Genomic DNA, 13096 nt, shown 5'->3' on the forward strand with positions numbered 1-13096 from the left:
CTCCCCATCCACTGTCTCCCTCCCACCCTCCCCATCCACTGTCTCCCTCCCACCCTCCCCATCCACTGTCTCCCTCCCAATCCACTGTCTCCCTCCCACTCTCCCCATCCACTGTCTCCCTCCCCATCCACTGTCTCCCTCCCACCCTCCCCATCCACTGTCTCCCTCCCACCCTCCCCATCCACTGTCTCCCTCCCACCCTCCCCATCCACTGTCTCCCTCCCACCCTCCCCATCCACTGTCTCCCTCCCACCCTCCCCATCCACTGTCTCCCTCCCACCCTCCCCATCCACTGTCTCCCTCCCACCCTCCCCATCCACTGTCTCCCTCCCACCCTCCCCATCCACTGTCTCCCTCCCACCCTCCCCATCCACTGTCTCCCTCCCACCCTCCCCATCCACTGTCTCCCTGCCACCCTCCCCATCCACTGTCTCCCTCCCACCCTCCCCATCCACTGTCACCCTCCCACCCTCCCCATCCACTGTCACCCTCCCCCCCTCCCCTCCACTGTCTCCCTCCCCCCTCCCCTCCACTGTCTCCCTCCCCCCTCCCCTCCACTGTCTCCCTCCCCTCCTCCCCTCCACTGTCTCCCTCCCCTCCTCCCCTCCACTGTCTCCCTCCCCTCCACTGTCTCCATTCTTCCCCATCCCCTTCTCCCCATCCCCTTCTCCCCCATCCCCTTCTACCCCCATCCCTCCATTCCCTCCTTTCTCCCCCCCTTCCCTTCTTTCTCCACCCCTTCCCCCCTCCTTCCCTCCTTCCCCCCCCCCCTTCCCTCCTTTCCCCCCCTTCCCTCCCCCCTTCCCTCCTTTCCCCCCCTTCCCTCCTTTCTCTCCCCCCTTCCCTCCTTTCTCTCCCCCCCTTCCCTCCTTTCTCTCCTTCCTCCCCCCATCCATTCTCTCTCTGCTCATTCGATACTGTCTCTCTCTCTCCCCATTCTGTGTCTGCCTCTCTCTAGTGCAGATAAATGTATGCTACTGTTTGCTTAAAAAAAAAAAAAAAAATCTGCACATTTAATATATTGGGTTTTTTTTTTCCACAATTTTTTTATTAAATCAAGGGTGCGTCTTAGAATCGATGGCGTCTTAGAATCGAGGAAATAGGGTATATATATTTTAAATTAATGTATGTATCTCTTTATTTATATAGTGCCTACAGTGTACTCTGTGCTTTACTAAGACACCACAATACAAGGAATTAAAATACAATAAGTTCAATAAACAAAATCAGACTTTATAGAAACAGAATCGCTACCCGGAGAGCTTACATATTAGCCAAATGTGTACTATAGAACAGGAGGGGCCAACCCCTCCATTACCTTAGCAGTTACAGTACTAAAGCAATGCTTAGAAAGGCTTTACTAGCCACTGAGGTAGTCAAGGGGGGTAAGTAATGTATTTTAATATTGCTTTAGTTTTTTTTTAATACAGTTTACCAATGCGGCTATCTAGGCCCACATTGAAAGGGCCTAGGTAGACACAGTGACAATCAATGGTTTTATGTTTAACATTTATTTTAAATGTATTTTAAATGTGAGATAATAAAAAATGCACAAATGCGCACCAGGGATTAGTGGAAGGTAATTTATTCGTCAGGACGAAGTACTTGGTACGAAACGCGTAGAGGTCACGACAGGTCATCCTGCGCGTGTATGCTGGTAAGCTGAGACGGAGCCTGCAGGAGACAGCAGCGTTTTTATCCATCTCCGCGGTGCCGAGATCCGGATCCTGTGCAGCCACCGCGAGTCTGCTGACTGTCTCAGTGTGAGTGTCCGTTTCACCTTGCCAGTGCCCAACCTTATGGCTGTTTCTATACAAATCTGTTGATAGGTTGTTTTCATGTTTGTTTTTTTCTTTCATGTTTTTTATATAAATTTTACTGTATTTGTATACTGTGCAGCTTAGGGTTTAGTCACCATCAGGTGTTCTCCTTGGTAGTACTTAGCCGTCCAGCTGCACAGCTGTTCTGAGGTGGGGTTGGATCACCTCAGTTTTTGTGTATTTTTAATAAATTACCTTCCACTAATCCCTGGTGCGCATTTGTGCATTTTTTATTATCTTGTATTTCAGGGTGCCTTCCCCCCTTTCTAAGGGGGGTTCACCTAGATTTGAGAGTTTCTGGGGAGACGCTTTATGTACATGCTGCAAAGGGATCATCCACATCATCACACAGCACGAGCGCTGAATATCCTGTTTTTTCTACCTTCTGTATTTTAAATGTGTTTAGTGTTATATATTTTTTTGTAACGGGTTTAAAAAAATAAAATAATTAAATGGCCAAAAGTACAGTTAGTCACATTTGGCTAATCGGGCTATTGGTCATTAGTCTAGAGTGGGGAAGCTTGTTTGGGCGTGGTGGTGGGGTAGTTGTCCTGAGGAGGGTGATTAGGCCCCCAGGGGGGGAGGGTGGCAGCAGGGCTTAACCCTTTCATTACCTTAGCCATTACTAAAGCATTGCATGGCAGCGTATTTTTGGAATGTATTAAACGCCCTTTGGTGCCTGTGTTTTTCAAAAGGTTAATGTTATTTTGATCATAGGCTCATATAATAATAGGGGGATGTGGGGGTGGTCAAAACTGTAATACTGGGCTCCGGGAAATTTGTCGGTGGCCCTGGTTAGAGGGAGAGGATGAGTCAAGTGAGGGTTTCTTTAGGAAGGGCATGATTATGTGTATCTTTCCTTTGACTGGTTTTGCCCCGGTTTTGAAGCCTGTAGATTTTTGTAAGTAGCCCCTTAGAATCTGCTCACATGTCTATTGCATTCTTTAGTTCCTAACCTCTAATGCTGTCCATTTATCTTTCCCAACTAATTTTTCTTTATTTTAAGAAGACATCTGTTTAATTGCTTCAACAACATTCCCAATATTACTGCTGTCTGTTAAAAGTCGAGTTAAAAATCCACTTTTGTTACCTGGACTTTTAAAAAATCTTCAGCTAGGGCCTTTACAACAGCTGGTTGAATTTTTCCTCTAAAAACAGAGTCTTGCATTTGATCAAAGAAGATATTATGAAGCTCGGTTCGATGAGAAACAGTCAGTTGTCTGTGGGCCTTTGCAAATTCCTCCTCTTGTTTTAATAAGAGCAGCCTCTTCATTTTAGCTTGATCTAGGTCATGGAGCTTATCAAGAAGAAGTCTGTATTCTGTGAAAGACTGAGGAAGGAGAATCCTTATTAGAAATTGTTGCCTAATGCAAGAAACTACTTAGGAGAAAAACAATGGTAAAATTAGTATGTTTCAAAGTGTTAAATATAATACATAAGCTGAAACATCATTACTATGAACATACAGACGAGACAACGACTATTCTAAAGCTTGCCTTAAACTAGCCCGGTTACATGCTGGGTGTAACCTGGCTAGTTTAAGGCAAGTTTAAGGCATTTCTGCATTGACTAATGACCCATCGGATTAACACAGCAGGGCTCCCTGGCAGTCCCATTCAGTTTGAATGGGACTGCCAGAGACCCCCTCTGTTAATCTGATGGGCCATTAGTCAATGCAGAAATGCCTTTAACTTGCCTTAAACTAGACCCAGCATGTACCCAGCATGTACCCGGGTCTTTTTGGCGATTGCCACTGGTTTGTGTTAGAATAACCGTCGGCACTACAGTGAGATAGTAAAGGTAAAGAGAAAATATCACTGAAAGGACATAAGCCCTTTTAGCGAGCCCATTCAAATGTTTGCCAGTGCTACTGTACTTTCTTATTTTAAATAATACATTCTAATTCTATGGTCTCCATGGCACCCCAGCCTACCAATCAAAAGTAAAAACTAAACGAAGGTCATTCACAAATAAATTGGTTCTTTCCAAAATCTGAGTAGAAAGATAAATAAATGCTGCGCACTAATAAAAATCAAAAGGGGATACAACTACCGGTGCTCCTGGTTCAGGATTCTCTGTGTCAATCCAGGGTATAACGAAGGGAAGAAAATCCACACAGGCCTTTCTCAAAAGCACTTTATGCCATTTCTGCTTTTGCGAAAGGCCTGTGTGGCAGAAACGTCAAGTCTATTGGCAATAAATGAGTTTGTTGAGCAAATCCGTGGAGCCCTGATTGTCTTCATTTCTTTCTAAAATCTGGCAGGATGGGTTACCTGCTAATAGGGTTGATAATCACTTGGACAGTCAAAAACACAGAGGTGAATATTTGAATCTATTTGTTAGTGCCGGAGTAGCCAACTCCAGTCCTCCAGGGCCACCACCACGTAATGTTTTAAGGAGGTCCCTGCTTCAGCACAGGTGGCTAAATCAGTGGCTCAAGCAATGACTGAACCACCTGTGCTGAAGCAGGGATACCCTTAAAACCCTGACCTGATGGTGGCCCTTGAGGACTGGAGTTGGCCACCCCTGCGTTGGTGTATGGCATTAATACTAGATTCATGCACACATAGCCATCTATACAATCACTGTAGATTGAAAAATGCTGCAACCTTACACAACAATACAGTATGTACCTTTTCTCCAACATGCTTCATTAACTCTTCAGCCTCCTCGTTTGCCGCCTTCTGCTTGCGGTGCTCCATGTCCATTTCCTTCCTAGTGTCTAGATTACATTCTGCGGTTAAAGCTACCAACTGCCTCTGATGCTCTTCTTGGGTCCTCTTTTCAAGTTTACTCCAGCACTCGCTCAGAACAGTATTCAACCTTTTTTCCTCGTGCGGGGAAAGGTTCCTGGCATAGGCCATGTTTCGCAGCAATATACCAATCACGTCTTTGCAAATATGCATTCGGCATACTTCTAAAGAAGCGTCTGTTTGTATTATATTGGTTATCTCTGTGCTGAAAACAGAATGAGAGGTTAGAATGATGGAGTTTGGCATTTCATATTGCAGGCGACACAAAAAAAACCCCAAAAAACGGAAGTCGGGGTATATGGCATGAAATATAAGACGGTATGTCTAACAAAGTCCTGTTAGACAGTAGTTATGGATTGCACAGATATTTGGTTTTAAATATGGCTAATTGCGAATATTAAATGTTTTAAGAGGTTTTGCATCTTTGGTGTTCAATGAAAATAATGATTGCGATTGTACTTACACCACCTCGTTGCTAGGAAAGGCTGTTAGAAACTGCTAAGCAACACATCAGAAAGGTAAACATGAGCCGAACAAATCATAAATGGGAAGGCTGTGGTATAGCTCAACAGAAATGGCTGTTTGAAAATAAAGGTCATGTTGAAAAAAACTACTATTGGGTTATACAGAAAGAAAATATTTTAGCTCTTTTATAGATTAAATTGGAACAAACCAAATAGTCCAAGAACAGAATATAGTCAAGAGATCCAACCCAGATGTGTTTACATGTAGAGATTTTCTTAGGAAAAAATACAAACAAACTTCAGGCCACATTTACTAGATTATACGAAAGTTTAAAGTGCACTATGGCCCATTTATATTAATACCATGGATGTCTGAATTCACCACAACCAGCCTGGCTTTCTAAAAAGTCAGATCACGTTGGACATGGAAGTGTCAGCAATCTATTGCCACAACTAAAGGCAAAGAGCATCAAGTTGGCTCAATGTCTTTCTATAACAAAACCAAACAAAGCACCACCATGGATTTCCGGGCCATGCCCCTCAGTGCTCCCCACTGCCACTCTGGTGAGAGGAGGTGGGGAGCATTGAACTTTAAGGACCTTATTCAAGATGGTCCAACAACTGCAAATCAAGTCAATAACCCTTTCGGACCATATTGAATAAGCCCCCAAGTGGATTCGGATGACTTGACATCGACCTATTTTAAGCTCTTCATGCCCACTACGAAATCATATTTGTAATGAATCTCAAATATGATGTGACATTGTGTTCTATTGTTATTACCATTGTAATATACGTATGGTCCAACATGTTATGCTTTATAATGACCGTCTTTTAAAAATAATTTATAGTTGTTTTTATTTTCTGTACTAAGGCCATTGTTCATACATTTTAACTCTCACCAATGCAAATCTTCATTCTTAATGTGCAGAATGAGGAAGCAGTTGTTAACCCTTCCTGTCACCCCTCATACTAACACATCTGATGTGGTGCAGTATGTAAAAAAACTAAATGGCAACACTCCATCTCACAAGCGTATTTAGATTATTAGCTTTGGCACAATATAGTCATGTCATCTGGCACTAAAACATATTGAAGCATGAAATGATAAACAGACAGATGAGCCAGTCAGCTGGAAATAATGTTCAAAAAACAAATATAAACAAGCAAGCGAGTTCAATCTTATTAGGTTAAGCACACATTTCCATCATTGTCACTTGATATGATACATTTTTAAAAATGTTTTTAGAACTAATTGCTGTTTTGACTACCATAGCACTTAATGCAGCAGTCCAAGTTGCCTTTTAAAAAAAAAAAAAAAAAATTCCCCCCTTTAATATGTGCATCAATACAATCCACACAATGATAAGTAATTCGCCAAGTTGCCGATCGATCTGTTCTCCTGTGATCGACCGGCGAAGATTCGGCTTGGGGGTTCACTAAATGACTGCCAGCAGAAGAGGACCAAAGCTGCAAAGTTCTGTGGGGAAGATCATGTGACCAGGCAGTCACTAGATACAATTGGTGCACTGCTAGAGAGAGGGCAGGGCACAAAAAGGGGTGTGCCAGAGCCTGTTTCAGAAGAGGAAGGGAATGTAACTTTGTAAATGATTGCGATAGAAACAAAAAAAATGTTTGTTACATTATAATGTAGGGGACCCCTGCTTTTTAACTTGTTTATTAATGACCTTGAGGTTGGGATAGAGAGCAAAGTCTCCATCTTTGCTGATGATACTAAATTGTGTAAGGTAATAGAATCAGAGCAGGATGTAATTTCTCTCCGGAAGGACTTGGAGAGACTGGAAACGTGGGCAGATAAATGGCAAATGAGGTTAACTACAGATAAATGTAAGGTTATGCATTTGGGATGCAAGAATAAAAAGGCGACTTACAAATTAAATGGAGATATATTGGGGGAATCCTTGATGGAGAAGGATTTAGGAGTGCTTGTAGACTGCAGGCTTAGCAATAGTGCCCAATGTCATGCAGTAGCTGCAAAGGCAAACAAGATCTTATCTTGCATCAAACAGGCAATGTATGGAAGGGAAGTAAACATAATTATGCCCCTTTACCAAGCACTAGTAAGATCACACCTTGAATATGGAGTACAATTTTGGGCACCAATCCTAAGAAAATACATTATGGAACTAGAGAGAGTGCAGAGAAGAGCCACCAAATTAATAAAGGGGATGTACAATCTAACTTATGAGGAGAGGCTAGCTAAATTAGATTTATTTACATTAGAAAAGAGGCGTCTAAGAGGGGATATGATAACTATATACAAATATATTCGGGGACAATACAAGGAGCTTTCAAAAGAACTATTCATCCCACGGGCAGGGACTCGGGGCCATCCCTTAAGGTTGGAGGAAAGGAAATTTCACCAGCAACAAAGGAAAGGGTTCTTTACAGTAAGGGCAGTTAAAATGTGGAACTCATTACCCATGGAGACTGTGATGGCAGATACAATAGATTTGTTCAAAAAAAGGTTGGACATCTTTTTAGATGGGAAAGGTATTCAGAGATATACCAAATAAGTAAACATGGGAAGGATGTTGATCCAGGGATTAATCTGATTCTTGGAGTCAGGAAGGAATTAATTTTTCCCCTTAATGGGGTTTTTTGTTTACCTTCCTCTGGATCAACAAGTAAGTATAGATATAGGATAAAGTATCTGTTGTCTAAATTTAGCATAGGTTGAACTTGATGGACCTACTGTATGTCTTTTTTCAACCTCATCTACTATGTAACTATGTAACTATAATACACTAGCTGATCTACCCAGCGTCGCCCGGGATCTAATTTTCCCGCTCCCCTCCTCTCTCTGCTCCCCTCCTCTCCGCTCCCCCAGTCTCTTTCTCCGCTCCCTCAGTCTCTTTCTCTGCTCCCCTCTCTTTCCGCTCCCCCCTCTCTCCGCTCGCCGTCTCTGTCCCCCCAGTCTCTTTCTCCGCTCCCCAGTCTCTCTCTGCTCCCCCCTCTCTTTCCGCTCCCCCTGTCTCTTCCTCCGCTCCCCCTGTCTGTCTCTGCTCTCCCTGTCTCTTTCTCCGCTCCCCCTGTCTCTTTCTCCGCTCCCCCTCTCTCTCTCCACTCCCCCCTCTCTCTCTCCGCTCCCCCCTCTCTCTGCGCTCCCCCCCTCACTCTCCACTCCTCGTCTCTTTCTTCGCTCCCCCTACCTTTTTCCGCTCCCCCACCCCTCTCTACTCTCCCCTATCTTTCTCCGCTCCCCCACCCCTATCTCCACCCCCCCTCTCTCTCCACTCCCCCTGTCTCTTTCTCCTCTCCCCTTCTCTCTGTGTCTCTGTCCCCATTCCCCTCTCTGTGTCCCACTTCCCCTATCTCCCCCACTCTCTCTTTTCATGGGCATTTCCCCCCCTTCAAATTAATGCGGCCCCCCGTGCTCTGCTCCCCCTGTCTCTCTCCGTTCCCACCCTCTTTCTCCGCTCCCCCCTCTCTGTGTCTCTCTCCCAATTCCACTCTCTGTCTCCCACTTCCCCTCTGTCCCCCCCTCTCTCTTGTGTCTGGCGTTTCCCCCCTTCACAGTAATGCAGCCCCCCATTCAGAGCACCGCCCCCCCGTTTAGATATCCGTTTCCCCCCGTTCACAGCTGGGCCCCCCCTCCCATTGACAGGCAGGGGAGGAGCACGGACGGTGGCGGTTCGCTGTGGCGGCGGGGCGCTGTGGGGGGAAGGGGGGAAGGTGTTCACAGGCACGGAAGTGGTGGCGGTGGTGTGGTGCTTTGCGGGGGCGGGCGGGGTGGTTGGTTCCCGGCGGGGGTGGCGGCGGTGCGCTGCAGTGGTGGCAGCGGGTTGGTTGTTGGCCCGTGTGGGGGGTGGGTGCGTGAGACGGGGAGGCGGGAGGGTGTTCACAGGCATTGGGGGTGGTGGCGGCGGCGCTCTGCGGGGGCAGGCTGGCTTCAGGCTCACTGGAGGTGGCAGGGGTGGCGGCCGGGGGGGCTGGTTCCTGGCTCCTGACTCACTGGTTGTGGCGGTGGTGCGCTAAGGGTGGTGTGACTGTCACGCCCTGCGTAGGCGTGGCCGTAACGTCAGCCCCCCCCCAGAGGCCAATGAGCTGTGGCCGTCCGCCGGCCAATCACAGGGGGCACAAACTGACAGACTAACATTTTTTTAACTTTTATATATATATATATAGATATATCCAGTGGTCGAGAAAGCCAGTCGACCGGTCGCGACCTGAAATTGCCAACTGGCGATTGGCCCAAACAGCACACGTGGTGCTGTTTCATTTCCCCTGCTCAAGCTTAAAAAAAAAAAACTCCTTCTGATTGGGTTGATGCGTCTTGACAAGCTGCCATTTTTTTTGCCTTGCAGCCCCTTTCTCCCTCCCTTCTTGTCTTACCCATAGCCCCCTTGTCATCCCTTGCAGCCCCCTTGCACCCATTGCGGCCCCCTTGTCAACTCCTGCGGCCCTATGTCACCCCCCTGCGGCCCCCCTTGCTCCCCCCTTGTGGCTCCTTGTCACCCGATGCGGCCCCTTGTTCCCCCCCTGCGGCCCCCCTTGTTCCACCCCCTGTGGGGTGGGTGTATTTTTTATATGTATTGGGGCGGTGGGAGATTTTTAAAAATGTATTGGGGGTGTTTTTTTTTTAATGTATTGGGGGGGTGTTTTTTTTATGTATTTGGGCAGCGGGGGTCTTTTTAAAATGTACTGGGGTGGCGCGTTTTTAAAAAAAAATGTACTGGGGAGGCGGGGGTCTTTTTAAAATGTACTGGGGCGGAGGGTCTTTTTAAAATGTACTGGGGCGGCGGGGATCTTTTTAAAATGTACTGGTGCGGCGGGGGTCTTTTAAAATGTACTGGGGAGGCGGGGGTCTTTTAAAATGTACTGGGGAGGCGGGGGTCTTTTAAAATGTACTGGGGAGGCGGGGGTCTTTTAAAAATGTATTGTACCCTCACCCTGTCCCCCTCACCCTGTCCCCCTCACCCTGTCCCCCTGTCACCCTCATCCTGTCCCCCTGTCACCTTCATCCTGTCCCCCCCTCACCCTGTCCCCCTGTCATCCTGTCATCCTCACCCTGTCCCCCTCACCCCGTCACCCCCATTGTAATACAATAAATAAACTTATGTCAAAAACAAAAGTTGTTCTTCATAGGAATTTCTTTAAAAAAAAAATTTAAAGCGGGTCTGGGGGCGGGGCTAGGTGGCAAGTAGATTTTTTGGTTCGGCAAGTAGATTTTTGGATGATTTGTTGACCACTGGATATATCTATATACATACATACATTGGGTTGTATTGGGTATGCCTGTATGGATTTGTGTGTGGTATGTGTGTATGTATTTGTATGGTGTATATGTGTGGTGTATGTATTTGTGTGGTGTGTATGTGTGCTTTGTATGTATGTATGTATGTAAGTATGTATGTATGTATGTATGTATGTATGTATGTATGTGTGTATGTATTAGAGTGGAGGTGTGTATGTGTATGTATTAGTGTGTATGCATTAGTGTGGATGTGTGTGTGTGTATGTATTAGTGTGGGTGTGTATGTGTATGTATTAGTGTGTATGCATTAGTGTGGATGTGTGTGTGTGTATGTATTAGTGTGGATGTGTGTGTGTGTGTGTGTATGTATTAGTGTGGGTGTGTATGTATTAGTGTGAATGTGTGTGTGTGTGTGTAGATATATTAGTGTGGATGTGCATGTATTAGTGTGGATGTGTGTGTGCGCGCGTGTGTGTGTATTAATGTGGATTTGTGGGGTTTGCATGTATTAGTGTGGGGTGTGTGGATGTGTGTGGGGTGTGTGCATGTATTAGTGTGGATGTGGGTGAGGTGTGTGCATGTATTAGTGTGGGATGTGTGGGTGTGTATATATTAGTGTGGGTGTGTATGTATTAGTGTAGATGTTTGTGTCTGTTTGTGCATGTATTCGTGTAGGGTGTGTGTGTATGTGTGTATGTATTAGTGTGGGTGTGCATGTATTAGTGTGGATGTGTGTGTATCTATTAGTGTGGATGTGTGTGGGGTGTGTGCATGTATTAGAGTGGGATGAGTGTGGGGTATGTGCATGTAGTAGTGTGGATGTTTGTGTGTGTGTGTGTGTGTGTGTGTGTGTGTGTGTGTGTGTGTGTGTGTGTGTGTGTGTGTGTGTGTGTGTATTAGTGTGGATGTGTGTGGGGTGTGTGCATGTATTAGTATGGATGTGTGTGCATGTATTAGTGTGGGATGTGTGTGTGCGGGTGTGTATGTATTAGTGTGGATGTGTGTGTATGCGTGTATGTATTAGTGTGATGTGTGTGGGGTGTGTGCATGTATTAGTGTGGATGTGTGTGGGGTGTGTACATGTATTATTGTGCGATATGTGTGTGCATGTGTGTGCATGTATGAATGTATTAGTGTGGGTGTGTACTCTTCTGTGTACCCTTTGTGTGTACCGTCTTTCTCTCTTTCCTTCCTTCCTCCCATCAGCTTGCCACCTCTCACTCTGCAGCCCTCTTCTCTTCTCTAAACACAGAGAACCCCCCCCCTCTATTCTCACCCTACAGGAGTGGGGAGGGGATATGCTAAGGGTGGTGTGACTGTCACGCCCTGCGTAGGCGTGGCTGTGACTTCGGCCCACCCCGCAGGCCAATGAGCTGTGACCGTCCGCCGGCCAATCACAGGAGGCACAAACTGACAGACAAACATTTTTTTCATTTTTATATATATAGATTAAAAATGTCATTCACAGTTTTATTTTTTTAAATGCTACAAATATTTTCTCATAGTACAGAACTGATTTATTTTAAAAAAACACGTAGGATATTGCTTGGACTGCAGCTTTAACAATTAGGCGTTATAGTATGCACACCTCTTCTGTGAAGCATTTGGGCACAAGTCTCGATTGCTCACCAATTAGCTAGCCGCCATGCTAAAAAAACCACAAAAAAACCACATTGTTTGATATATTTCTTAAGTAACGATTAATCTCTAGGAAAACTATGTATGCTTTCTATCGTTTAAACTATTCTAATTCTAAATACACCTCAATCCCCTTATAACGCTGTGCTTGGGGTCCAAAGAATCACATCGCGTTATAAGCGGATCGCGTTAGAAATAATGTACAATTGTATGCATTGTACAATAAAGTATTTAAGATACCAATAATCGTGTTGTAAAGTATTCATAAATACAAAAATTGGGAGCCACGCTTGCATCGCGTTATAAGCGGATTCGCGTTGTAACGGATCGCGCTATAACGGGGTTGAGCTGTATTGTTTTCTATGGGCATATGTTTTAGGCCAGACAAAAAATAAAGCAATGATTGTCAAACTGATGTGGAATCATGGAACTCCCCAGGTAATCAGCAGTTACGGAACAAATATATATTGCTTTTCTCACAATGTTGTATTTTTTGCAAGAGTTATTAAAATGTGTATCTCAAAGAAGTTCTAACAATGTTATTCTGTAATGCGTTATAATACATTCAAATTAGATCTCCACGGGAAAGTCAATAATCGCTGCCACTACTGAATTACAGATGCTTAACATGTTCAAGATTATTACCAAATATACGGGTTGCTGAAAGAAGTATAAAAAAATAATAATATGCAATATTAATTAAAGCAGCAGTCCAAGCTTTCCTCCCTTTAATATGTGCATCAATACAATCCACACAATAAGTAATTAGCTAGGTTGCCGATCGATCGGCAAAGATTCGGCTCCAGGGTTCACTAAATGACAGTCAGTGCAGCAGAAAATGACTAAAGATGCAAAGTTATATAGGGAAGATCATGTGACCAGGCAGTCAGATACAATTGGTTTACTGCTAGAGAGAGGGTAGGGCTCAAAAAGGGGTGTGCCAGAGCCTGTTTCAGAAGAGGAAGGGAATGTGATTTTGTAAATGGTTGCTATAGAAACAAAAAATGCTTGCTACACTATAATACATTAAAAATGTAATTTAGAGTTGTTTTTTTTAACAAGTATTTTCTCATGGTACAGAACTGATTTATTGGGGGGAAAAAACACACACATGTTGGATATTGCTTGGTCTGCAGCTTTAACATACAGCTACAACCTTAATCAATATGCTGTGAAGCCACTTCCCACTGCTGAAGAAGAGAT

General features: G+C 44.9%; 1 protein-coding gene across 2 annotated transcripts in view; it reads right to left on the bottom strand.

The window, feature by feature from the left end:
* EVC2 (EvC ciliary complex subunit 2) overlaps nucleotides 1-13096 on the bottom strand; it is a 207689-nt gene that overhangs the window by 85159 nt on the left and 109434 nt on the right. For both annotated transcript variants that reach the window (XM_075569576.1, XM_075569567.1), the window contains 2 exons: nucleotides 4454-4778; nucleotides 2911-3150 (listed from right to left, as the gene is read on the bottom strand). In XM_075569576.1, coding sequence (XP_075425691.1) covers nucleotides 2911-3150; nucleotides 4454-4778 — 565 coding nt within the window. The remainder of the gene's footprint in view (nucleotides 1-2910; nucleotides 3151-4453; nucleotides 4779-13096) is intronic.

This window comes from Ascaphus truei, chromosome 1, assembly GCF_040206685.1.
Source record: "Ascaphus truei isolate aAscTru1 chromosome 1, aAscTru1.hap1, whole genome shotgun sequence".
NCBI lineage: Eukaryota > Metazoa > Chordata > Amphibia > Anura > Ascaphidae > Ascaphus > Ascaphus truei.